Source organism: Balaenoptera borealis (assembly GCF_965194805.1).
Source record: "Balaenoptera borealis genome assembly, chromosome: 6".
Taxonomy (NCBI): Eukaryota; Metazoa; Chordata; class Mammalia; order Artiodactyla; family Balaenopteridae; genus Balaenoptera; species Balaenoptera borealis.
Window position 1 is genome coordinate 7,231,001 of NC_138863.1, and position 26,626 is coordinate 7,257,626.

Below are 26,626 nucleotides of genomic sequence, written 5' to 3' on the forward strand. Positions count from 1 at the left end.
CTGGAAATCCGAGCCGCCGCCTCGGGACTGACCTGCCTCTGCTGCCACCCTCGGTCCCCAGAGACAAGTACCAGGTGTTTGACTCGGCCCCGCGGGGCCTGCTGCGAGTGGAGGAGCTGGAGGACCAGGGCCAGACGCTGGCCAACGTCTTCATCCTGCGGCTGCTCGAGAATGCGGACGACCGGGAGGCCACCTACATGCTGAAGGCGTCCGCTCAGTGAGTGCCCGGTGCCCCCGCCACCTGCCCGGGTGGGGCGAGGCTCCTGTCACCTGCCCGGGTGGAGCGAGGCTCCAGGCTCGGGACACCGCCCGCCCTGTTCCTGTCCTTCCTCCCCCCAGGCTCTGCCGGGAGGGCTTCTTAGCGTCAGGGTGCGGGGCGAGCATGTTGCTGGGTGTGTGTGTGTGTGGCTCTGGGCGGGCCCCTCTGTTCTGACGAGTTGTTGTAGAGCCCTTGGGCCCGACCGACCAGTGAACCACTGTCGCTATGTGGCCTCAGGCCCACCTGCCCCTCTGAGCTGCCAGGCCAGCCGCCCTGCAGCCCCGTGCGGTGCCCAGCACCCCCCAGCCCAGCACTCACAGGTGTCGCCCTGCACATCACGGTCCAGTTCCGACTGCCTGGGGCAGGGGTGGCGTCAGCCTCTCCCGATTCCACGGACCATGGCTCAGGGCAGCTGGCAGCTGAGGGCTCGCCTCTCGGTTAACTTTGGGGTGTCGTGGGCTCACCCTCACCCACTGACTTTAAAGATGTACCAGGGAGGCTCTATAGCGCTCCGCCCCCGTCCCGCCGCTGGATTCCCGGCCCCGTCCACGCTGTCCTGCCGTGGCCCTGTGCCAGGCCCGGGACCCAGTGGCCAGCTTGCTGATGCCTGGCGCAGCGGGTCCCCTCACGTGGGGTCCGTTGCTCTGCGGTTGGGGCATTTGTCCTCTTCCCTGTCCCAGGAGCGAGATGAAGCGTTGGATGACCTCGCTGGCCCCCAACCGAAGAACCAAGTTTGTTTCCTTCACGTCCCGGCTGCTGGGTAGGTGGCCCACTGGGGAGGGGGCACCCACCGGGTGGGGCAAGGGAGGGTCCAGGGAGCCTCGTGGCGGCCCGGCCTGTCACAGCTGCGTCAGCCTCGGGGGCCTCTGCACTCCGCCTGAAGGGCCTGCGGGCCCGCTGGGAAGACTGCTTCGCCTGCCCGGGGGGCCCTAGCACCCCAGTGCAAGCTTAGTACCCCACGGAGGACACGGGTGTGCCTGAGCTTTGCAAACGTTTTGATGGTTAATGAAGAAATAAAAGCCACTGGGTCATAAGTGACAGATGCCACAAGGAAACCAAGAGGAATTTGGGCCCAGAAGGCAAACGCCAGTGTTCTCTGGGGTGGCCAGTTGTCTGAAAACCTTACAAAATATAAAAGGGCGCAAGTCCAGCTGCCTGATAGAGACGCTGCCATCCTGACCAGCTCACCAAGTCCTGACTGTCCCCAAACTGCTCCCAGGGCCCAGCCCAGGACCAAGCAGCTCCTTCTGAAGTCTCAATAAGAGCCCCTCACAGCCTGTTCATCCCTGTATCCACGTACTTTTTGTTCAGAACTCCTGGCGCTTTAACGGCCTTTTCTTTGGAGCCACACACCCCGCCCTCGAATGAGCCCTCTTTCAGTTGCTGCGGGAGTCTGCGTTGTCTCTTGGACAGGCAGCGTGTCCCTGCTAACTGCTGAGGCAGAAGTGGGGGGCCAGGTTTTGCCCGTGTAGGGACCAGGGCGGGTGCCGTGGTGATGAGGACGTGCCACCCCCCTCTCTCCTCCCGTCAGACTGCCCCCAGGTCCAGTGTGTGCACCCGTACGTGGCCCAGCAGCCGGACGAGCTGACGCTGGAGCTGGCCGACATCCTGAACATCCTGGACAAGACAGAGGATGGTGAGGCCCCGGGGCTGGGTGCCTCTCCCTGCCCCCGTCTCCTGGGGCTCTGCCCCAGCCTGAGGGACGTGGTGGAGAAGCAGACAGAAGGGCCGGCTGAGAGGCAGGCAAAGCCCAGGGCCGTGCAGCCTCTCTGCTCCCGTAGACCGTTCTGCCCGTCATGGCTTCCGCTGGCCTTTCCTCAGCATAGAGCAGGCATCTCTGCCAGTGCCTCCGCTCTCCTCCCCCAGAGCTGTGAGGTCCGCCTTCCCCCGCTTAGCATGAGGTCCAGCCGAGCACCTGGCTCCACGTCCCCTTCCCCTCATCCGGCCCCGGCATCAGCCCCCATCACAGTGGGAGGCATGAGGGCCAGGAGCACGCTGACCCTGACCCCGTATTTGCAACAAGCTTCCAGATGAGCCTGTGACCACCAGGCTTGTGGCCCCACATGGGCCAGAGGGCCACCCGCCGGGGCTCCCACCCACTCCTGCCGTTGGCATCAGCGCCAGAGGTTCGCTCCCCTCCCCTGAAAGGTTGATCCCTTATTTCTACATCAGGTGTTCCTAATCTAAATCCCCAAAAGTGCACAAAGCATCTCCCCCCAACCCCGGTTCCTCCTCTTTTTCAAGACCCTGGCTGGAAAGTCTCAGGCTGGTGACCTCCAGAGAAGGCCATTTCCGCCCTTCCTAAATCCTAGGGGCTCACCCAGCATTGGGGGAACAGTGGTTCCTGCCTTCCCCCTCCCCTCGCAAAATATAAACAGCCTGACACCCCTCCCACGTGGCCTGCAGAAGGCGTGCCCCTGGCCCTCAGGCCCCAGGTCTTAGCTCTGCCCCAGGACCTGCCAGCAGGACCTGCGGTTCGGGCCCCAGGCCCCCAGCAGAGACACTGTGATATGGGGGGTGAGGGGTGGAGAGCTAGGGCACTCGGCCAGTTCGTGACGGCCACCCTCGGCTGACCACCCAGCTCCCAGGAGGCTGAGGCTCAGGGAGGAGGGGCTGCCCAGCCAGAGGGTGACAGTAGCATTCCAGGCCAGGGGACCACGCAGTCAGCTACCACCCCACCAGCCCCTCGATGCCTCGTGCTTTTGGGGGTGGCCCCTGGGGTCTCCTGGCCTCACGTGGGGCAGCCTAGGATGCGTGAGAGCTTGGAAGTGGGTTCCAAAGTCAATACATCCGGGACACGCAGTGGTTCTGCCCCCGCCCTGTGTACACACCGCGCCCCCCGGGAGGGCAGCACGTGCCCAGCTCACGGGGGATAAACCAGGTCTGGGCATTTCCAGCAATGCGTCTGAGGGCAGGGGACCTCTGGAGAGGCCAGCTGGACCCCTGCGTCTCCCTTTCCTCTGCTCCCCACACAGGCCAGAGTGAGGCCCAGCCTGCGCCACCTGGAGAGCTTCTGACCCTCCCCTTCCCCTCCCTACGCAGGGTGGATCTTTGGCGAGCGCCTGCACGACCAGGAGAGAGGCTGGTTCCCCAGCAACACGACTGAGGAGATCTTGAATCCGAAGATTCGGTCCCAGAACCTCAAGGAGTGTTTCCGTGTCCACAAGATGGATGACCCTCAGCGCAGCCAGAATAAGGACCGCCGGAAGCTGGGCAGCCGAACTCGGCAGTGACCCCTGGCCCCCGGCCTGGCCGAGGGATGTGGGTGGGCGGGAGCAGGTCGTGGCGGGCAGCCCCCAGCGGACAGCGGTGGGGCTCAGCGGGAAGGCCGGACGCCACCGCAGGCAGCAGGGCGTGAGCTGGGGTGCCTTGGCAGGAGTCGCCTCCACCCCTCACCCCTGCTACGTGGTTAGTGCTCATGTGTCTCGGCCCCTCGCTCACGAACTGCAGAAAAGGTGCCCACGTCTCTCCTCTGCTGCATTTGTAAATGAAAAAGTGTATTTTAAACAGTGTTACAACCACCTCTTCTTGTCTCTTGGGAGGGGCAGACAGAGGACGGGCATGCTCCAGGGCCCTTCCCAGGCACTGAGAGGCCCCAGACCCAGGGTGTCCCTGGCCAAGGGCAGGTGCAAAGGTGATGATGTCATGACCCCTGCACGTGTCCTCTCCCCTGGAAGCCGTTAGAATTGGCCAGGTGCACAGATGGTGGACCACCCTTGCCTGATGAGCTTGACGAGCGTCCTTTGGTCTCCGACTCAAAGGACTGAGAGACCAACCGCCTCTGTCCACCTCCGCCCCAAGCCTCCGCCAGCCTCTGGCTGCACGGCCAGGCCTGCCTCATGGCCACCAGAGCTTGGCTGAGGGCCCACGCCGCCTTTGGCTCCCTGATGGGCTGGATGTAACTCGTATCTTCTGGCCCCTTCCGGAGCCCAGGTGTTATAAAGAAATGACTTGGTCACTGCATCCTGTATGGGTTATGGTTCCGAGAAAAGCAAATATCATTTCTGGCTGCATTAAAAGAAGCATCACGTATAAAATAAAAGGGAAGAAGGTCTACTTTTTATTACCCTTGTGCGCACGAGAATGAGGTGTTTCGGTCTGGCAGGGAGAGAAGAGCCCCCTTCAAGCCCAGTGGAGGGGGTGTGTCCCAGGGAAAGGGCTAAGGAGGCTTCCCGTGGAGGAAGAAGCAGCCGGGGTTGGGGCCTCAGGATGGGAGTGGATTTGGACCTCCACTTGTGGAGGGACTCCAGAAACAGAATAAGCTGTTTGAGGCAGTGGGGGACACCCTTCTGCAGGTTGAGAAGGCAGGCTTGAACACTGTGGGACAGAGGTGTCAGTGGGTGGTGGTCCCATAAGGTTTGGGACTGCAGCTTCCCACCTGGCCGGTCACTGGCCTGGGACACTTCTTCCCATCTCCAGAGGCGGCAGCCAGTTACCGGAGGCTGCAGCTGGCCCTCAGAGCCACCGCACACCCGGCTCTGTCCTGGAATGTGGAGGGCCTTGAAGCCCACCCTGCCCAGCCCTGCCTGCCTGCAGCCATGCCCTTTCCGCCAGGACACACTTAGATTAGAAGCCCAGGATTTAGATCAAGTGGGACGTTGCAGCATCTTCCCACAGGCCACAGCACGGCCCTTGGCGTTCTTGAGACCTCAGACCCTTTGAGAACTGGATGAATCCCTGGAAGAGGCATACATACACAACATGATGGTCCAACTGGAGAGGGACCCCCCCCCCCGGTCCCAGTGAGGGGCTGATGCTCTTGGGGCTTCTGTGCTGCAACCCCAGGGGGAGCACCTGCACCTGAGTTTCCCAGGAGTGAGGGGACGGGGAGAGGGACCATTTCAGAGCCCCATATTGCTCTTGGCAGGGTGGGGCTGGGGAGGGGAGTTGTTGGTCCTGGCCCTTACCCCGCTTTTCTTTTTGGAGCTGGGAAACAGCATACTAACTTGGGTCACCTGCTCTAAGGAGGGCTTCGGCTACTGCAGGTTATGTGTAGTAATGTAAACAGTTTCATGAAAACCAGTCAGTTTCATAAGTCTTTTATAAGCAGAAACTTAAGCCGTGATGTGTTTTGGGGAGTGTGAGTGGGTACCACGTGTGGCCATCTGGCGTATCCAGGAGGAGAAAACTGGTCTTAGCCAGAACAGGTGTAGTCAGGAGCTCAGAGAAACCAAGGAGGCCAAAACAGTAACTAGAGACAATGGTGAAAAAAAAGAGGAACAGCTCACTCCACCAGCACTCACTCACAAGGATCCTCTTGTGGCCCAGGGGTTAAACCATCACTGGGGTTTGCAGACAGTGCCCCCTCTAGGCCTTAGGGTCGTCACTCCAAGGGCCCTTGGAGGGTGGGGACAGGACGCAGTTCTGACTTCTTTCCTGCTGCACCCAGAGCAGGTAAGCCACTATTTTAAATCCCTCTCTCTAAATTATAAAAGTTAGGCTTCCTGGGAAGTATCGAAGACAGAGGGCATGACCAAGGACCCAATGCCAGGGCCAAGCTGGGGCATGGCACGGCTGGGTGGTTCCTCATCCCTCATTCAGCTGCCATAATTTCAGGGTTGAAGTGAAAAGAGATGAGCTTGAAAAGCCTTTTTGTTTTCTTTCTCTAAACAAACAGCCGTCCTGCGTGGGGTTGCCCGCTCTGCCAGAGGCTCGGCGAAGCCCCCTGCACAAGCTTACCCAAGCCAGGGGAGGGAGGCGGTCTGGGGCTGTGGGTTGGGGAGCCAGGACAGGGGCCCACAGCACCCGGGGGCTTCACCACTCTGCTCATTTGCTCCTTGGGCTCCCTGGGGTAGAGGGGCCCCCAGGGGTCCTGAGGGTGCAGGTCTGGGGCTCAGAGCCCACAAATAGCGCGCTGGCTGCCACAGTCAGAAGACGCCCCCCACCCCCAAAGTCGCTGGCCTCTGGTTGGGGAGCCGGGACAGCCGAGGGTCCCGCGGACCCCACCATCACCCAGCGAGGCGCAGAAAGCAGGGCGGCGGGCCCGGGGCAGGCCGCTGCCTCTCTTGCCCTCGGGGCCTCACGCCGGTCCGCGCTGGCAGCGCTCCAGGGCCGGAGCTGAGGGGGCGGCAGAGGGCAGGCCCCGGGCAGTTTGCGGGACGAGCAGGGGGCTGCAGCACGCGCACTCCGCGCTCCCACGGCCTCGCCGAGGACTCTGCCCAGAGCGCTCCGCACGCCCCGCTCCCGCACACCGGCGGCCTCCGGCGCACGCGCATCGCGCACGCACCCGCGCTCCTGCGGGGCTCCGGCGCACGTGCGCTCACGCACGCGCACGTGTGCGCGCTGTCGCGCGCCTCGAGCCCCGAGCACGTGCACGTCGCCCGCCCCCCCCCCCACCCGCTCGCCCACACACTCACGCGCGGACACATGGAGACACGGGGGCGCGCACCGGGGGTGCCGCCGAGTCGCGCCGCAGCCGGGGCGCGGACCCTTTATTCGCTTCAGGAGGCGGAAAACTTTCTCAGCGCGACGACCACGAGTGCCAGCACCACGCAGGTGGCCAGCAGGGCGGCGATGACGATGGCCGCGATGGCGCCGGGCCCCAGCGAGCCTGCGGAGGACGGAGGGCCGCGTCAGCCCCGAGGCCCGGCCTCCCCCCCACCCCTTCCTCCCGGCCCGCCCGGCCCCCGTGCCCCAGCCCGTACCGCCGCCCTGGTCCAGATGCTCCCGCGCGGTGCTGTCCTCGGGGCTCGGCGCGGCGGTGGGCGCGGGCGGGCCGCTGACCGCCGGCTCCCGGGCGGGGCTGGTGCTCTCCACGGGGCCTTCTCCCGATGGCAGCTCGGCGGGCTCGTTCCACAGGGTGGGCACGGGCTCCTGCGGGCCCTCGGCTGCAAGGCCAAGGACAGGTGTGGGGGCCTGGACGGCAGGGCCGACGGGGACGTCGCCCCCGCCGTTGAGCGACTGGGAAGGGGCGCTGAGTGCGGGGCTCTGGGGCTCAGCGCGGTGCTTGCCGCTTTGCAGGTGGGGCGACGGAGGCCGAGTGGCCCACGTGTGGCCCCAGAGCCCCCGCTGGGGTCAGGCCGCCCCTGCCATGAGAGGACAGGTTGATGGGGGAGGAGGGCACTGAGGGACCAACAGGCCCACTCGGGAGGAAGCTGGAAGAACTTCGGGCTGGCAGCGAGCTTCAGGGCAGGGGACCCGGGGGAGGCAGGGCACTTCGACTCCCAGCAGAGCCTGGGGCCCCCCATCTGAACTGCTGGGCTCTGTAGGTCCTGGGGAAGTGACACTTGTAAAGGGTCCTCTCCCCGCACCCGCACAGGGCAGACCCAGGGCAGCCTTCACCCTGGAGAAGACACCGGGTGAGGCAGTGCCCTCTCCGGGAACCAGGGTTCCTGCCCAGCCCGGCCGGTGAGGGGCCCACTGCTGCAGGAGGTGGAGAGGAGAGGCCTGCCCCACACCCCAGGGGCAGCCGACCCTGCTGCTCCTCGGCCCTAACCTGGGCAGAGTGGAGCAGCCCCCAGGGCACGGGGTCTAGCGCCCGCACGTGCCTCCACACGCCCCCCGAGTGTCTGAGGCTTAAAGCGCAGGGGCCTCTCTAGCCTAAGAAACTGTGATGCCAGCACGTTGCTGCCTCCACACAGAATAGGGCCAGAGGGGTGGGCAGGGGTGTCTGTGGTCAGTGTAAGGGAAGCCCCAGGAAAGGGTAAGCCCTCACCCCCGCGCTAGCTGGGGCTCCGTCAGCACATCAGTCTCCGGGCAGCGTTTTCTGCAGGAGCCGTTCTCTGCTCATGGTTGGGGGTTAGCAGGATTTAGGGTACCCAGGGGCCCCAGAGAACGAGAGGGACAGGCTGAGAGACCTGCATGGTGACCCCAGGCAGCCCACACCAATTTTGCTCGCCCGTCAGGGGTCCTAGCCTGAGGAGCTTCAGAGCAACACCCCGGCCCTGGCCCCATCCAGCCTTGCCAGACACCCAGTGAGGGCCGACACCAGGATGGGAAGCAGGCTCCAGGCCCCCCCGCCCCAGCCCTGAGTGATCTCTGGTGTGATCCAGGGGTGCTAGAATGGGCTTAGTGGGCACCACAGCACACCGTCTCATTGATACCAGCTGCTCTATGGTCTTCCAAGAAGCTTCAGGGCAGGGGGGCAGGGGGGCCGGGGGAGGCAGGGCACTTCGACTCCCAGCAGAGCCTGGGGCCCCCCCATCTGGACTGCTGGGCTCTGTAGGTCCTGGGGAAGTGACACTTGTAAGTGTTAAGCTGAGGTGGGCGCTGCGCTGGCAGTTAGGTGCTGCTGGGGATTGAAGCCCCTGAAGAGGTTGTGCTTCCCGAGAAACTTCCTGGGAAGTTGTGGTTCAGTCAGTACAACCCTGGCCAGCCCACCTGCGGTCCCTGGGGCACATTTCACACTTGGGGGCTCCACCCCTGAGAGCTCCCCCAGGGCACAGACAAACCAGACCCACACCCTGCTTCCAGGCTCACCAGCTCCTGGAGAGGGGGCTGCTCTGGGAAGACACAAAGGTACTTCCAGGGTTCTTCTGCCAATGTGTCCACCCGAGGCAAATCATGAGTAAACAGCCAAACCCAAATTCCAGGGCAGTCTTAAAATAACTAGGCTTTCAAAAACTTTCAAGGTCGTGAGAGACAAAGAAAGGGTGAGGAATTGTTCCAGGTTGGGGACTAAGGAGCTGTGACAACACAACGCACCATTCGTTCCTGGATGGAACATTACGGAGTCCACTGGTGAACTATGAATAAGGCTGTAGTTCAGGTGATAGTACTGCGTCAGTTTTCACTTCCTGATTTGGATAACTGACTCTGCTTATGTAAGAGAATGTCCTTGTCCTTAGGAAGTATTTAGGGACAAAGGGGCATGATGTCTGCAACTTACTGTCAAATGGTTCAAGCAATCAGATAGGTAAGTGAGTAAATAGAGACAGGAATCCTGACGGTGAGAAGAGCAAATATGGCAAAACGTTGGCGGTCCGTGAATCCAAGTGAAGAGCCTACTGGATTATTCTTGTAACTTTTCTGTAAACTTCAGATCGTTTCATGACAAAATTTTACAAGGTCCCCAGCTCCCAGGCCCTGCCCCTGGTGCCTCTCCCAGGCCTCAGCTGGATCAGTTCCGAGGCTCAGCTTGCAGGCAGGGACCGCTGGCATATTCCCAGGGCTTGCCCGGGCCTGTGCCCCTTTTCAGAAACACCCCTGGCAAGGAGGCCTCGCAGGGGCGGAAGGCCCCTGCACCCACTCTGTGGAAGCCTCCCTCTCCCAGGGCCCAGGCTGAAGCAGTGCTGGTGTCTGGGGGCCACCCTGGTCCACCGCCAACTTCAGAGACTTCCCTGTGAGGAAGGGGAAAGTGACTCTGTCAGGCCTCCCTTGTCGCTGCCTGGGAGGGCTGGGGTCTGCAGCCTGCAGCTGCCATGGAAGGCCCCAGGCCCTAGGCATGGGCTCTCCGGGGCTGAGCAGAGAAAAGGCCTGGGTCTACCCACCGCTTGGCAGGCCCTGAGGTCTAGGGCTCGCAGACTGCCTGCCTCCCAGATAAATGAACAAACCACTGGTCCCCACTCGTTCACCACATGCCCAAGACAGAGTGGCAGCCGGGCACCTCCCTGTCCTACCACCACCAGCCAAAGCTCACCTCCAACTGCCAGGCCTCTGGCCAGAGAGGCCACCACAGGGCTACTGGGTATCAGGGCCAGCCAACCTGGTGGCGTCCAAGGAGTCAGCCCCAAGCTCAGGAAGAGGAGTGACAGGCAGGGGCTCACTCCCAGGAACTAGTGGTCACCCTCTGCCCTTTGCCAGAGCCTGGGAGCCATCTCTGGGGGAGAAGGGCCCTCTGAGCAGGGTGCTTGGAGACCCACCCAGACCTTCTCCCTGTCTGCCCCCAGTGACCCAGCCTCACTCTGTTCCTCCCCACAGAAGCCTGGACCCTCCCTGCCAGATACACCAGCCCAGGCCCCCTCATCCCTGCTGTGCGCACCCCCTCCCGCCCCTTCAAGACTCAGCCAGTCTCTGAAGCCTGAGGGGCTGAATCCTTTGGCTTCCAAATCTGGAGGGCTGGGTCCAAATCCCGGCTCCGTCACAGCCTCACCCTGGGACCACCGCGGACTGACTTCGCCGCCTGCCTTCACTTCCCGACCTGTGGAATGGGGGTTGGACCGTGCCTCTCACAGCCCTCACTAGGTGGCGACTGTGCTGTCAAGGCCATCGTCAGCTGCTGCCTCTGCCCTAGGGCCTTTCTGGCCTGGGCACCATGGCCCTTGCCATCCTGCGGGCTTTGCGCCTGCTGTAGCTGACCATCACCAGGAGACCCCCAGAGGCTGATCCGGGCTTCAAGGACTCATCTGCACCCAAGCAGCCAGGGCCCAGGGCCCAGCCAGCTCCCTGCCAGCCCAGGTGGGTGCCCCAGCGGCACACATGGGCCAGAACCGCAGCCTGCGCTGTCACCAGCCCTCCGGCAAAGGAGGTGCAGCTGCCAAGGAGGGCCAGGCGTTTTCTTGTCCTCATCTACGTGCCTCCGTATTCTCTCAATTTGCTGTCGTCAGAGGGGGAAGCAAATCTATCCTTCTGGGGAGCCATGAACAGAGGCCGTTGTCAGGGGGCTTCCGCACAGCAGGCCCCATCTGAGGAGGGGGAAAGAAATGCCAGGCGGAGGGACTGGTACGAGGGCAGGCGTGGAAGACGAGCAGAGGTGTCACGTGAGGACGGAGACGGGGGAGGGCAAGGACCAGCGTGAGCAGTGACCTGCGGCTCCGCGCGCTGAGAAGACCAGGAGAAGTGGGGGCCTCGTGACCCTGCCACAGGCCTGGGCACCGTGGGCTCTCCTCCAGCCCCACCGCCTGTCAGTAAATAAGCTTGTTTAACGCTCAGTCTGACCACTGGGCCCGGAGGCCAGGCGCCCGAGCTCACAGACGGCCTTTGTGCGGCCATGAAGGGCCTTTTCATCCCTGCCCTGGCCTCCCGCCTGCTCAGCCTGGCCTGCTCCGCCCGCCACCTCGGTAGCTGTGGCCACGGGCGACCTGCAGGGCGGGCAGCAGGCCGCTCCCTCCCCGCCTGCCTGCTCAGGACCCCGGCCCAGGGAGCAGCGGGCCGGGGGCCCGTGGGGCCTGCTGCACACCTGCTCTGAGCCTCCAGCCGGGGGTGGGGCGGCCAGGAGCCTCCCGAACCCCCTCCCTCCCAGAGCGGCAGGAACCCCAAAGACTCCGGGGTGGGGCTGCCTGCCTGCCCTTGGTAGGACACGTGGAGGGGACTCGGGAGGTGAGGCCAGGTGAGGTCCTGCTGCCGCCAGACACGAGGCCGTCCCCAGGCGTTCCTGCGGCGGCAGACACAGCCCACCCACCCAGGCTGTGTGCACAGTCTGATCCCGCGCCTCTGGCCGGCAGCCTGGCCGGGAGGGCTGGCTGCATGGGGACCAAGAAACCGGACAGAAGCTGCCCACACGGCCCCAGACCCCGGGCAGACAGGCGCCAGCACCTTCACCTCCACCCACTTTGACCACCAGGCGGGAGAAGCTTTCCACTGGGGTGGGTGGGGTACAAGGGAGCCACGGGGGACGCCACCCCGCTTTAGATCACTTCCCGAATTCCCTGGGCACCACACCAGCCCCCTGGCTTGCCCAGCTGGCCCCTCTCCCACCAAAAGGGAGGCTGGGTGCTTTCCCAGCCGCGTGAGGAGGTGCTTCTGCCAGACACTACCCTGCACCCAGCAGAGCGGCTGGGGATGTTTTTCTCCTAACATGCGCTGAGCGCTACCAGCTGCCTGGCCCGTCCTGAAAGCTCACGTGTGTGAACTTGGCAGATCTACAGTCTCCTGCGAGAGAGGCAGAGGCGCTATGGTTATCGCCAGGGTACAGCAGAGGAGAGGCACAGAGAGGCTGAGAAACAGCGAGGAGGACAGAGCCAGAAACGAAGCCAGCCCGCAAGCTTCTTCCTAGGGCGTCCAGAGGGAGGCCGGCAGGCCCACAGCCTCCTCGCCGCCCCACCCCGTTTCCTCCCGTGTTCGTGCCTGAGTGTGTGACCGCAAGGGTCCCCCCAGGCCTCGCATCCCCCAGCAGCTCTCCCAGCACCACGTCCACACGACGGCATCACAGCCTCCCTCAGATCCACAGACACTCCCCCGAAACCCATGCCGCGGAGGGTCTCCAGGGGCCCCCCACCCGCACATTTCTCCAGTCCCAGGACTCCCCACAGGAGCCCTGAAACACCTCCCTCTGGCCCACCTCGCAGCCATCAGAGGTGGCTTTCTTCCAGGAGAAAGACCACCCATGACCCGTCTGTGCCTTTTCTCGCTCAGGCTTTGAAGCCCCACAGCTGTGCCCAGGACGGGGGCTCAGGTCCCAGGAGCCTGCCGACCCAAGCCTGGCGGGACCCTTCTCGCCAGACCCCGGACCCGGCCATTTTCACCCTCAGTCCAGCATCCTCATGGTTTTACAGAGGGGTCTCTGGCCCTGTGCTCCCTCTGGAATTCTTGCCAAGATGGAAACAGTACCTGGGTCTTCACTCTCAAAGGACATTTCAGAAAACCAGCAGAGAAGGGCTTGCAGGGCTTGACAAATAAATGGTAGGGCTCTGTGGTCTTACATCTAGGGGCCTGGGGCCTCTGCCCCTCAGCTGCTTGCCTGCTGCCCCCTCCTGACTCCCAGATCTGAAGGCCTTCAGATTTTAGGGTGCTGGAGTAATCCCCATGTCCCCTAGGCAGCTAATGTCCCTGGCCCTGCTCCCCAAGTCACCCTCCTACTTCAGAGGTCACTGTCTCTATAGCTAACGATGCCCTGAGGCCTCTGACGCAGCTGCTGCCAGCCTGTCTTGGGGGAGCCCTTCACAGAATCACCCCAAACTGCCACCCCATCTCCTGTGAATGGCCTTGCCGGTGGGCATTAGAGATTCTGGCCTAAGGTACTTCTTAGCCTTGGGAGGCTGGTGGTAGCAGAGCCCAGGGAGCACGCTTACCTGTGAGCACCGCAGGGGCCAGGACCCCGGAGAGCAGCAGCAGCGCCATGCGCAGGGCCAGACGGAACGCCATCCCGGCCCGTGAGCGAGCGCGGCCGGCGAGCGGGGCGCACCGAGGGCTGAACTGCTTAACTTCAGGGCAGAGGGAAGGAGGCATCAAAGGGCTGGGACGGGTTTCATCAATGCAAACTCTGTCCTCCTGGGACACCGTGCCCGCCCCCCACACATGAAAACACACACACACAGACACACACACACAGCAAAGCTTACAGAACTGACTGCTTTCCTGAACTCTGGAGCAGCCCCACCCTCAGAGAGGGAAAGAGGAAATTGCTCTTTCCCGCTCTCCTTCTCTCTCTCTCTCTCTCTCTCTCACACACACACACACACACACCTGGGCCACTGGAAGTGAGAGAATCTCAACCTCCATGTGCAAGACTCACCCAGGGAGCTTGCTAAATGCAGATGGCCCTGGCACTCTGTTTCAGTGGGTCGTGGATGGGCCCAGGAATCTGCATTTTAGTGCTCAAGGCCCAGGCTTGGGAGACTCCAACCCTAGGCTGGCAGCACTGATGAGGGCCAGGTTCTGCTCACGTTTGGGCTCTCGATGCCTGGCGGGGAGTGGGCACACAACAGCGCTTGTTAAAGCAGCACTTTTAAAGCAGTTTCCATCCAAACCTTCTGGCAGCTCTAGTCTCTCCGGAAAAACTCACGTCAAAAAACGCCCTGTGTCCCTTCTTCTTGCTCTCTGTTCTCCTAGGCACCTGGGACTTGAAATACCACCTGTGTGTTCATAACACACATTTCTAACCCAGTTCTGGCCCAGAACTTCAGCCCCATCACCCACTGCCTCCCGGACAGCCCCAAGGGTACCTAATGAGCATCTCCAACTTAACATGTCCAAAACAAACCTTGACTGCACTGCCTCCCCAGCCCTGCACAGTAGTTAAATCCCAGCTCCCCACCTTCCAGATGTCGTAGCCACATAATTAAAATTCATCAGAGGTCTCTCTCTTTCCCTTGTCTAAGCTCTCAGAAAGTACACCCCCCTACTTCAAACCCTTCATGGTTTCCCACTGCTCTTAGAATAAAAAGCCAAACTAAGGACTTGCCTTGGCCCTGCTCACTATGTTCAGCCTGCTGGCCTTGACGAGGTTCCTCCAATACATCAAACTTAATCCTGCCTCAGGGCCTTTTCACTCGCTGTCCCCTCTCCCAGAAAGCAGTCTCTCAGCTCATTACATGGCTACCTCCTAATCACCATTCAGGTCTCAGCTCTGATCATTCAGTCCCCCATCCACCCATCACATGGCTTTAAATTTCTTCTTAGCATTTATATTTGTATGAAACTCTCATTTCCTTTTTTTTTTTTTTTTTTGGTTAATTTTTTGAGGGATGACCTATATATTGTGAAGTACACAAATCTTATGTTTACAGCTTGATGAACTTTCATACATGTATAAACACCACCCAAATCAATATAGAACACTTCCAGCACACCAGCAGGATTCTTCCTGCCCCTCCCTAGTCAGTACCCGCAAGGTGCCAATCTGTCTTCTATCACCATAGATTAGCTTCCTCTACTCTTGAACTTCAAATAAACGGAATCATATGACAGGAACTCTTGTGTCTGGCTTCTTCTCAACATTCTGTGAGATTCATCCACATTGTTGCAGGTAGCAGTGGCTCAGTCTTTTTTATTGCTGAATAGTATTCAATTGTATGACTGTGCCACAATGTATCCACTTTTATCCATTTTATCCATTTATTTATGTCAATTTGGGTTATTTCCAGGTCTGAACTTTTATGAATATAGCTCCTGTGGGTATTCTTGTACCTGCCTTTGGTGAACATATACACTAATTTCTCTTGGTTATGTATCTGAAGATAGGATTGCTTGGTGAGAGTATAGTGTTTAGATTCTGTAGATGCGGACGAGCTGCTTTCCAGTGTTTGTTCTCATTCATACTCATCAGCAGTGTGAGAGTTCCAGTTACTCCACATCCTCACCAATACCTGGCATTGCCCGTCTTTTTTATTTCTAGCCGTTCTGATAGGTATGTAGTGGTGTCTCACCGTGGTTGTACTCCCATGACTAATAAAGTTGAACACCTTTTCATATTTATTGACCACAGGAATATCCTCCTGTGTGAAGGGTCTGCTCAGTTTTTTTTGCTGATATATTAGGGTGGTCTATCACGTTGAATTTATTTTTAGGATTTTTTCGGTGTGCGTACCCAGATAAAAATTCTTTGTCAGATATGTGATATGGTGCCTTTAAATGAAGTGTCCATTGGTTGTCTGTCTCTACTCTGTGACTAAGTCCTAGACAGCTGGGGCTGTGTTCAGTTCACCAGTGTATTTCTAGAACCTAGCACATGATAGGAACTTAATACTGAAATTCACTCAGTTGGGATTTCTGGGATAGAATTAACATCGAGCATCTTCTCACTTGTTCACTCGTCTGTTGGTGCTGCTCGTTTGCTCTATCTCCCGTCCTCACCGTTATGTGCCCTCAATGTAATGTAGAGTCAGGCTCCCAGAGCACACTCCTGAGAGATTCTTGCCAGCTGACTCCCTGTTGGCATCTGCAATGGAGGCACTGGGGGGAGATGAAAGGCGGGAGAGAAGTGCCTCTCCTTCTGATTCAGATTTCTGACAATGTCTCTGGCAGCAGCAGCAGCACTGGCCACAGCAACTTCAGTAACGAGGAAGTGTGGCTTGCAAAATTACAGTCAAATTGAATTCACAGCTGTGTCAATTCTTTAGGTGAAATTTATGGCACTGAATGGGAAGGAGTGAGACCCTGAGACCTGGAATGGGGGTATTTGGGCAGACTCAAAACAAATCTGAGAATCTTCCACTCACAAATCCTCAGGCCTCCCCTGCAGAAGCAGCGGGCTCCTTAGAGAAATGGCTAATTCCAAATCTGGAAAAGTAAAAGTAAATGATGAGCCTGGAATATCTCATGCCAAATTAAGAAAGTGCTCAAAGGATGATAGGGATATGGCAAAAGGACACAAATGTCAACTTGGAGGGGCTCCAAATGGACAATTTGTGTACAATAGTATCCGATTATAACCTACAGTGTGTGCATGCATGCGTGTGTGTGTGTGTGTGTGTGTGTGTGTGTGTGTGTAAAGCTCCTTATAGTAGAATGCTGACTAATAAATTACAGGAAAGCTTGACAACCACTAATTGTTCAAGCAAGAATCATCAATGACTGCTAAAACAAGTGGATAAAAGTTTGATGAGAGCTGGATATTTACGTAGTCTCAAAGTATCTCCCATAAAGAGAAAAATCATTACAGTGGAAAAACCTGGCAGATACTATCTTTAAGTAATTAAAGTTAACATCACCAGTAATGGTTCAAACTGACATCATGTACCTCCTGATATGACGCATCAAGGACATAACATCACTTCTGTAGTGTTCCTGCCCAATTGCATAATCTCAGTTAAACCATGAGAAAAATACCAGACAAATGCAAACTGAGTATATTCTACAAAATAATTATCCTTTAAAAATCTGAAGGTATGAAAGATAGAGGAACTGTTCCAGATTAGGGAAGACTCAAGAAACATGACATCCAAATACAAAAAGCAATCATGATGGCATCCTGCACCTTTTTGTTTTTCCTTATAAAAGACATTAGTGGAACAATTGGTGAAATATGAATGAAGCCTGGATATTAACTAATAGCATCATATACTTCATTTCCTAATTTTAATAATTGTACTGTGGTTATGTAAATGTTCTTGTCTCAAGGAAACACACCCTGAAATGTTTAGGGATAAGGGACATAATGTCTGCAATTTGCTTTCAAGTGATTCATAAAAAATAGTTACTGAGAGTCATTATTGTGAGTGTAGTTATTGAGGAAAAAAATGATAAAGCAGGTGTGGTAAAACGTTAGCAATTGGAGAATCTGGATGAAAGATATGTGGGAGTTTTTTCTACTGTTCTTGCAAGTTTTAAGTCTGAAATTATTCAAAAATTTTTAAATCCCCCTTCTCCCCAAAAAGAATCACTATATTTCAGTGACTAATGAAATAATAGACCTAGGCAATGATCATCAATGAATGTTAAAACTGCTACATGAAAGATCAACAGAACTTTTATAATGGATGAATCAACCTGATAGCAACAGGACTGATGAATTTTGACATAGTGAAAATGGGACAACCAGACAGTGCTGCCTGTGGTGCAACAGGACGTACAGCAGTTAAGTATTCTTGGAGGGGGAGGGGAGAATCTGAATCCAATTAAGTTTCCGGACCTGACTACTCATTCACAGAAGATGTGCGGGAGAGTAACAGATTGACACTATAAGGACGCTCCATGCTGAGTCCACATTATGGGATGTTCTGTGGGTAAATGATCTTGTTTTTTCATTTTTTTTTTTTTTTTGGAGGGGAAACTGGTTAGACTAAAAGAAACTTAAACAGCAACCAAATGCGATCCGTGAACCTCATTTTGATTTTGATTCTGATTCAAACTTTTGTAAAAAGACATTTTTAAGATAATCTGAAAAAATCATGCTGTGTTTAGATACTAAGAAATTATTAATATTCTTAATGTGGCATTGGTAGGTACTTTTTGTTTTTAAAGGTATCTGTGTCTGTTACCATGCACATTAAAATATTTATGAGTGACTCAATGATATCTAGGATTTGTTTTAAAATATTCTAAGGGAAAAAAGGTGAGATTAAAAAAACAAAATTGGTAAAGCGGTAGGAGTTTGTTACATTAGCTGCTGTGACTGAAAGTTGTGTCCCCCAAGATTTGTATGTTGGAAGCCCTAGTCCCAATGGGATGGTATTCAGAGGTGGGGCCTTTGGGAGGTGGTTAGGGTTAGATTAGGTCGTGAGGGTGGGGTCCGCATAATGGGATAAAAAGACGATTTTTAAGAGGTAAAAAGATGGGATAGAAAGAGAAAGACCTGAGATCTCCTTCTCTGCCATGTGAGGACATAACAAGAAGATGGCCATGTGCAAACCAGGAAGATGACTCTCACCAGACACTTGATCTGTCAGCACCTAGATCATGGGACTTCCCAGCCCAGACTAAAGACACTAGTCTACTTCAATGTATGCTTAAGTTTTTTCAATTAAAAAGAAAAAAACTGAACTCGGGCAAAAGCTAATTAAAGACGAAAGCTGCAATAACCTCAGTACTGTTAAGGACTCAAACTCCTTGGGAATGAAGGTTTAAGTCACCCACCAGCTCAGGGGCTGGTGGAAGGCAAAAAGAACATGAAATGGGAAGTAAATAAGGAAGCTGTACAAATATCACCCACAGCCTTATGACAAGGCACAGAAACAAAAACTGATGTATATTTTATTCCTTGCTGTATATATACATATATATATACACCAATTTTTCATATATATCTGTATGTGTATATATATATATGTAAAATAAAATTTAGTCGTTAAGATACTAATTATCCAGGTGAGACTGTAAGTGAATTGAAGAGATATTAGCATCACCTAGAAAAGGATATGATAACTGACCATCAGATAAGGTATTAGTGATCTCCCTAGTTACTAATCCTTCAGTAATCTTACCTTCCTACTCTTCCAACACCAATTCTTTTTTCTCCCCTGCCCTCCGCCTGCATTTCTTTTGACTGAATATTTAGGACGGTTTCTGATTCATGATGGGACCCTGACCTGCTTAGGGCTTAACTTGACGTTATCAAAAGAAGTCAGAAAATCCAAGTCAGTGACTCGTTCCCTTAACTGAGGCTCACCATGCTTACATTTTGACCTGGGTCTGCTTTAGTAAAACCACGACGGGTATTTGTCAAAGACCCACACTAAAACACAAGTGCTAAATCTGCAAACACCAAGTGTCAGCAATATGCTGCAAAGATGTACAGATGCACACACAGATCACGCTTGCACATATGCACTCAGGAGGTGAGAGCTGAAGGAAACCTCACAGATCAGCTAGGCCAGTAGTTCCCCACTCAAGCTGTCCATTTAGAGTCACTTAGGGCACCTGAAAAATAATTTCCAGGGCTGGGCCCCACCCTAAATAAGAAACCATGGGACATGGGGCTCAGGGACTGATTTTTGTTTCAAGTTCATCATTTGATCTGGGCCAAGCCCCTCATCTGACAGGCAAGGAAACTGAGACCCAGAGACAGGACAGGAAGGGCAGGTTAATAACGAAGCTGGTGCTAACATCCAGTCTCCTGGAACCCACGCCACATTACCTCCCTGAGGGGTACTTCTTTACACTGATTTTCGGATGCCTAAGAGAGAGGTTGCCCATCTTTAACACGTTCCACTGCACCTACACATGAGCCCACAAACTCCCTTTTCCCTTGCAAAATGGCCTACAGCTATTTACCGAGTATTTATGCGCTGGACATTGTACTATGCAATTACAGTTTAAGTTACTGATCACAGCTACCTCACAGTTCCCATTTCACAGATGGGGAAACAAATACTTGCCTAAAGGAGACGGCAAGATCAACATTCAAATCTGACAGCTTGACTCCAGTGTCCCCACCCACAAAACCACTCATAGGTTCATGCCACAGGGTACCTTTAAACACATACACACACACACACACACACACACACACACACACACACTCACACACACACCAAAAACCTAGATTCTGTATAGAATTGGGGGTTGCTAGACACAGCAAGGTTGAGCCCTTGGAAACCACTCCAGGTTTCCAGCTCTGCACAAGAATGGAACAGAGCCTGTTCTGAGCCCCCTCGTCAGGGTAACCACTAGGATTCCTTTCCCGTGGTGGATGTGCACAAACTCAACCATTGCAAACTCTTCCAACTTCAAAGCAAGCTAAAGAGAATGATTGTGGTGGAGGCTGCTACCTGACAATGTAACATCCATTCCCCGTGTTTCTTTGAAACAGAATCCCAATGGTATTTGGGGTGGCAAACCACTCAACTAAAACCCCCAAATTTCCAGCCTTTCTTGAACTAACTATAGTTACGTATCCACGTTCCAGTTGAAAAGACTTAAGATGTTTGGTAGAGCTCCCAAAAGAGCTCCTCAAGGAGGGCTAACTGAACAGGGAGGTGTGCTCCCTGAGCCTCACCCCAATCCTTCCTCCTGCCTGGAATATAGGCATGATGGTTGGTGCTCTAGCAGTCACCTTGGACCATGAGTGACCTTGAGAATGGAAGCCGCAACCAGGAGGGTAAAACAGAAAGAACCTGGGTCCCTGAGCCACACCAGCCTTGGACTGATGACCTCCAGATTTCACTTGAGAAATAAACTATCTTGTTTAAGTCACTGTTACTTTGTATCTTGTTATATGCAGCCAAACCTAACACTGACCCACTGACCTTCAGGACTACTTCTCATGCTAAAGGAGGCATTCAAAGGAGAAAACAACTGGCTACCAAGGGAAAATAATCCCCCACTCCTAGATTTGGGGGGACAAGTAAACAATCTTTAAGAAATGATGTCTCTGCTTAAGACCAGCTGGACTGAACTGAGTGTTGAAGCTACGGTGAGTTCCATCCCCATGATGTCATCACTTTGCCAGCAACAAAAGGGGAGGCAACTGCAGCTTTTAGGCTGCAGGGCAGTTGCTGCAATTAGGGAAGAGCCCAGTTCTCTTCTCTTGCTTCCCGACATCTATGTGCTGTTTCTCCCATACATTGAACCACAGCAGTGTCTGTTACTTTAGCTGCAAAACATTCCCACTGACGAATCCCTGGAGGGAAACTCTTCTCTCAGAGGCTCCAGGTGCCCTGTCCAGAACCAACACTACCAAAAGCTATGCAGGTCTGTCATACTCAGGGCATCTGACAATGTCTGTAAAATGATCACACATGTGGCTGCCTCAAGGTTCCCAGGCTCTCCACGGTCCCAGCAAGCACTGCGGCTTCATCAGGAATTGCCTGCGCTCACAGCCATCCTCTAGAGCTGGGCTTTTTTCTTTTTGTTCCCAAATAACCCATTAACTATGAGGCCAACTTCCATTTGGAACGTGCTCTCGGCTGCACCTTACTCTATTTAGAACGTGCGTGCCTATTGCTCTTTTAATGAAGCTCTACTTCCCACACGAAAGCACAGGAGAGAACTAGGTTCATTTCCCATCAGGATCATACACAGACTTTTTCATTAATAATGTAGAGAAGACATTCTATATAAAATAAACTTCAATTTCTTCACCTGATCAATTTAAAATAGGGTGTAGAAAATGGCACACACACTATTTATGTGTGTATATATTTGTATGTATGTATTATTTAAAATAAAGCCTGAAGTACCATTATCCTGAAATTAAAAAGAAAAAAATAATCCCTCAATTTAGAGCCAAGGAAGAATTGAAGTTCCTTGATGTATATGCATAAACTAATTTTACGCAGCTATTTCCCCAAAACAGCAACAACAGTACCTCCCATCCCACATGCTCTTCTATAAAGTGACCTTACCACTCATTCCATCAAGGGAGATGTTGGAGGTGGCCACGTTCCCCAACCCCCTGAATCTGAAATAGCTCGTGACTACTTTCACAAAGTGTCACAGGAGTGACACTACGTGACTCCTGAGTCCAGGTCAGAAGAGGTGATGCAGCCTCTGCCTGGTTCTCTGGGGGAAGCCAACTGCCAAATAAGCAGTCCACCTACCCTGAAGCTGCCATGCTGGAGAGGGCACACGTAGTTCCTCCAGCCACCAACCCAGCCGAGTTCCCCGGCAACTGCCAGCATCAGCTGCCATTCACACGAGTGAGCCATCGTGCCGGCCAGCCTATCAAACCTTCCTAAGATCGCAGCCCCAGCTGACCTCTGACCATAACCAGAGGAGACACCATGGAAGAACTGCCCAGCTGAGGCCTCCCCCCACCCAGAGTCCTGACTCACAAAATTACCAATAAAATGCAAGGGTTGCTGTAAGCCAGTTTGCGGGTAATTTGTTATGTAGCAACAGTAACCAGAACACCGACTACCTTGGGGAAAGTATCCATAATCAAACTACCTTGTCTGGGTATGTTTTTTAAATCTCTGACTTAAAACAACTGGAAGCAAACAGTGTACAAATACTTTAAAACTCAGGAAGAGTTTAGATAATCTGCAAGTAAGTTCACAGAAAGAGATAAGAACGCGGTCACTGGAAGTAAAAGAGTGAGCAAATGAGAATGTGAAAATTGGCAGAATTGAGACAGAAACAAACATTCTTAGGAAAGAGTGGTTTCTTTCCACCATGTGGGAAATTCCTCAGGTAGAAGCAATGCTCCTGGTTAAGCAAATGGAATGTTCCATGAATAAAACGACGTTGCTCCCTGAAATCTGCCTACCCCTCCCCCAAATGTTTGTGTTTTATTTTTAAATTTCCCCTGAACAAGCATACAATAGAATCTAGCTTGGAAGGTGTGGGCAGGCTCTGGAGGGGGCACCTTCAGGGGTGTGTGTCTGTGTTGTGAGGACAGGAGACGATCTGCAGGTCTGCAGAAAGGGGCAGAGGAGGAAAGACATTTAATCAACTTACCCACATTTACCTTGACCTCTACATTCTCAAATACAGAACCAGTCAGCGTTCCATAGCCTGCCAGAGAAAGCCAAAGCTGCCTCCATGTCTTGCGTGCTCACGTGTCTGGAGCTTTTCCATGGTGCCAAGAAGATGGTTTGGTGGAAAACTCAGCCTTGACAAGGGTGAGTACAAGAAGTGTACTCAGATAGAATACCACCAGGTTTTATTTAAGTTCCTTTTTATTTTCCTCCACACTGGCAAAAGTTCCGAGGGAGCTTAAAGTTTTGTAAACATTTTAACTATCCCTCTTCCCCACCCCCCCCTTTTGAATTTACAAAGCAAAGGAGAGCAGGAGCCCCAATTTTTAATGGTTCCCCATCTCCTCATGCTATTTTGATCCAAAAACTATGTACAAGTCTGTAGCAGTCTCTGTATAGTTATTGTACATGTTTAAGAGGGAGGGAGGCAAAAAGGGACAGGGAGAATGGTGATCCAAAAGAATAAAAACAGAAACCCAAATATAATCATCCAAAACCAAACTGCTCTCAGAGCAACTCCAGCCTTCTTCGGGCAATGATGACAGAAAGAAAAGGCGCTCTACCAGGAGCCACCCGAACCACAGCACTTCTTGCACAGGGACGGACGGTCCAAAGGCTCCAGACCAAAGTGTGACTGGCAATTCCAGGTGATGTTCTGTGGGGGGTTGGCAGAGGCAGGAAGAGTACTGTTTATAAATAGGGCTTGAATACATTTGTATCTGAAGTGAAGGGGTATTAGGAGGCCACAACCAGAAGCCAGAACCAGGCTTCTCTCTCCTGTTCTCTCCCATCCCCTCCATCCCACTGCAATCTCCTGTATAGTGGTTTCCATGGATGAAGGTCTTAAAGATGGTCAGGTTTTGTATGTTCTTTTTTCAGAAAAGGCAAGCAACTTGCCATTCCAGAATCTTTAAACAAAACCTTTCGGGGCCACAGCAAGACACACACGCAATGCTCTGAGGAACCAGATGAAATTCCGGGCTTTTATCAGAAGCAGAAGTTTATCCCTATCCAAAATGAAATTACACAAATTCATACATATGGTAAAGATCCTAACTGCCTCTTAAACGAGACAAATTTTCAGCAGAAAGGCCCAAAACAAACTGGTCCTAGTCCTCTGAAGTAAAAATATTTATGGGAAAAAATCCGTTTTTGTAAGAAAGAAAAATTAAAAATAAGTCCCTCTCCCAGGCCACAGGGCTTCCTTTGTCCAATCAGGCTGGAGTATGCCAGGGGAGAAGTCAGCTTGCTTGGAAGTCACTATCTAATGAAGAAAACACAAGAATCCTTTCTCTGAAAGGATGCTCAGAAAGAAGAGGCGAGGGGTGTGCAACATCAAACCAATCAATCTAAACTCCATCCCACTCAGGGCCTCTTTGACGCAATCCCAGAGTTAGCGGTGGCAATGCAACCTTCAGACTGGAAGAGCTCTCACTGTCTCTGTCGGACACTCAAATCACAGTCCGTGGGCGTTTTTGTTGCTGGCCAATGTCTGTTACCATTAACTCTCTTCATGATTGCAGTCAGACCCCATGCCCATTTTTTTGGGGGGGGGTGGGGGAGAAGGAGAAGAAAAACAAAATAGAAGGAAAAAAGTGACAAGAGAAAGTAAATTGCTATTGGCAGATCCCAACACACTTTCTGGGAGACAGTAGGTGAAATCACGGCACAGTAAACACGTCTGCCCAAAATCAGCCTTGTTGGGGAGTAATCCCAACTGCCACCCCCAAGACACAGGGTCTGGTCCACTTATCTACAGTCTGAGATGCTCACCAACAAAAATGGTTTAAAGAATCTTGGACACAAAGGGCTGGAAGAAAAAGCCTGAGATGATCGGTTCTGTGATTTGTTGCAGTGATAAAGAGTATATGGTGAGTAAGTGTCGTGTCCAAAGGTGCAGAATCCATGGTCAGCAGAGAAAAGAGGGAAGGCCAGTCCGCTCTGGCAGGTGCTCAGTAGTCATCCAAAGTCTCGATTTCACCCATATTGAGTCGCTCCGATGAAGCATTGACTGAAAACCCTGCAGGGAAAAATTGGCAACGAGTGACTGACCACACCCAGACAACCATGTGGCTCAAATTCTAGGCAGGCAGCTGGAATTTTAGTCTCCTGTTTCTGAGCACACAAACAGGGATACTAAAAGGAGGGAGAAGAAAGGATAAAAGTCAATGTAATGGTTCTTTTGCCCTTCCAATTACACATTCTATTTTTATATGTTTTATCTTAAGGTTCTGATATAATTTAATTAGGGAGGAAACACACACACACACACATACACCCAGCACCACTGCTTAAAAAGAATTGCAAACCACTGCCTTAGAGAGTCCTGAGTAGAGCCTGGGTTGTAACTGTGTTTTAAGGCCAGGCTGGCTAGGGGGGAAAGTTCATTCAGAAGGTGTACCTTAAAAGAATGGGGCAGGGGGAGGACAGGAATAACACACTAAGTACTTTGTAATCACTCGACCAAATGATTGTGAAATGTGAGTGGGAATAACACTATCGGGTTGGCCAAAACTTTCGTTCAGGTTTTTCCGCAAGATGTTATAGAAAAACCCAAATGAACTTTTTGGCCAACCCAATACTTCAGCCCCATTCGCTATCGGGAATACTTTGGGTCCGAAAGTTTGTCAAAGTTCTGGTCAAGAGATTTTGCTTTCAGTGGTAGGAGGCTCCAGGGAAGACCCACTACAAGATCCTTAGAGCCCTCAGATGTTCTTCCTGTCACACAGCAGATAGCATAAAAACATTAAACTACTTTATTCAACTCAATCTACTCTAAGTAGACCAGCAAAGGCAAGGATTTCATTTAGCAATATTAATTGACTGAAATGCAACCTGGTTGAGAAAAAGCAGTACTAGCACAGCCACTGAAGGCAACAAGCAGCACTTACAAACACTACTGAGGTTTGAAAACCTAATGCCATCAGCCACGTGTAATTTTTCAATAAACTCCATGATCAGAGATTGATAAAAAGTACTATTAACAGGGCCTCTTTAGAATGAGTGATTCTCAAAAAGCTTTCAGTTCATCCACCCTAAATGAAATCCCAAACTGTTTTAGCTGCTATTTGAATATCAAAAAGTAAACAGGCGATGCTCTCCAGTCTAAAGGCAGTTCTGTTAACATTGAGTTTTCTGCCCCCTCCTTTTTGTTCTTTAATGTTCAAGTTTTCAAATACACATTTTAAATGTACCAATAATAAACAAAAAATGTCTTACATAATAAAAATAGCTTAATTACATTACATTCTTGATTCCAAAATATCATGATTTGAAAAAATAAACATGCCTATTTATTAACCAAGGAAGCTGTGGTACAAGCTGCTTACAAGGCCTCCTACTGGGAGAGGCTAGGATTCCAAATCCCAACCTGAGTTCTACCCCTCAACTGTGTTCCCATAACCTGCAAGATTTTTTTCCCTTGAAAATAATGAAAGGCTTAGTGTTCATATTTGAAAATAACAGTTAATTAGGTAAGTGTAAAAACCTAAAGACCAAACAGTTTATGAAATGAACTATTACTCTATTCCAAAGCAGGTTTTTCTTTGACTTCACATATATCTCAAGAACAAATGAAATGTGATAAAAACAATAATGAGCTACATGAAATAAAAGTGGGAATGTAACAAAAACACAAACTAAAACAATTTTAGTCATACAAAGACAGGAAGGGAAAAGAAGCCTGGGGCCAAAAAAAGTTAAGTATTTGCTGCTATAATATGACGATTACCGGGCTGGGCTTTTAGCAGACATGGTCTCATTTACCTGTCAAAAAAACCAGTAAGGAGGGCACGTCTCCTCCCCACTTGACAGAAGGGCGAGCTCTGGGATATAATGAGACCCCATGCAATACAAATGAGGATGTAAGCCCAATATGCCCAGCTCTAAAGACTATATTAGGTTCAGAACAACAGACTCCCACTCACATAATTTCTTTAAGGTTTGGGAGACTGTTTCTATAAGGAAAGTATGA

The 26,626-nt window shown here is 53.0% G+C and overlaps 3 protein-coding genes across 10 annotated transcripts in view; 1 reads left to right on the plus strand and 2 right to left on the minus strand.

Moving 5' to 3' along the window:
* The window catches only part of LOC309630872 (ephexin-1-like), a 43,797-nt gene extending 39,496 nt beyond the window's left edge, over positions 1-4,301 (plus strand). For both annotated transcript variants that reach the window (XM_082396674.1, XM_082396675.1), the window contains 4 exons: positions 62-217; positions 940-1,019; positions 1,791-1,895; positions 3,302-4,301. In XM_082396674.1, the coding sequence (XP_082252800.1) occupies positions 62-217; positions 940-1,019; positions 1,791-1,895; positions 3,302-3,492 (532 nt within the window). In that variant the 3' untranslated portion in view covers positions 3,493-4,301. The remainder of the gene's footprint in view (positions 1-61; positions 218-939; positions 1,020-1,790; positions 1,896-3,301) is intronic.
* A 2,329-nt stretch (positions 4,302-6,630) lies between these two features.
* On the minus strand, positions 6,631-13,549 carry SNORC (secondary ossification center associated regulator of chondrocyte maturation). Its single transcript, XM_082396887.1, has 3 exons — positions 13,147-13,549; positions 6,904-7,086; positions 6,631-6,809 (listed from the first exon to the last, which is right to left on the minus strand). The coding sequence occupies exons 1-3, from the start codon at positions 13,301-13,303 to the stop codon at positions 6,700-6,702; spliced, it is 450 nt and encodes a 149-aa protein (XP_082253013.1). The 5' UTR covers positions 13,304-13,549; the 3' UTR covers positions 6,631-6,699.
* Positions 13,550-23,608: 10,059 nt separating this feature from the next.
* GIGYF2 (GRB10 interacting GYF protein 2) overlaps positions 23,609-26,626 on the minus strand; it is a 126,431-nt gene continuing 123,413 nt past the window's right edge. For all 7 annotated transcript variants that reach the window (XM_082395504.1, XM_082395507.1, XM_082395505.1 and 4 more), the window contains one exon: positions 23,609-24,673. In XM_082395504.1, the coding sequence (XP_082251630.1) occupies positions 24,606-24,673 (68 nt within the window). In that variant the 3' untranslated portion in view covers positions 23,609-24,605. The remainder of the gene's footprint in view (positions 24,674-26,626) is intronic.

Excerpts from the sequence above, each read along its gene's own strand:
- SNORC (XM_082396887.1), bottom strand. The coding sequence starts at position 13,303 with ATGCCTCCTTCCCTCTGCCCTGAAGTTAAGCAGTTCAGCCCTCGGTGC. Across the intron at positions 7,087-13,146 it reads GGCCCCTGCGGTGCTCACAG|CCGAGGGCCCGCAGGAGCCC; the intron begins GTAAGCGTGCTC and ends TTGGCCTTGCAG. Across the intron at positions 6,810-6,903 it reads GCATCTGGACCAGGGCGGCG|GCTCGCTGGGGCCCGGCGCC; the intron begins GTACGGGCTGGG and ends CGTCCTCCGCAG.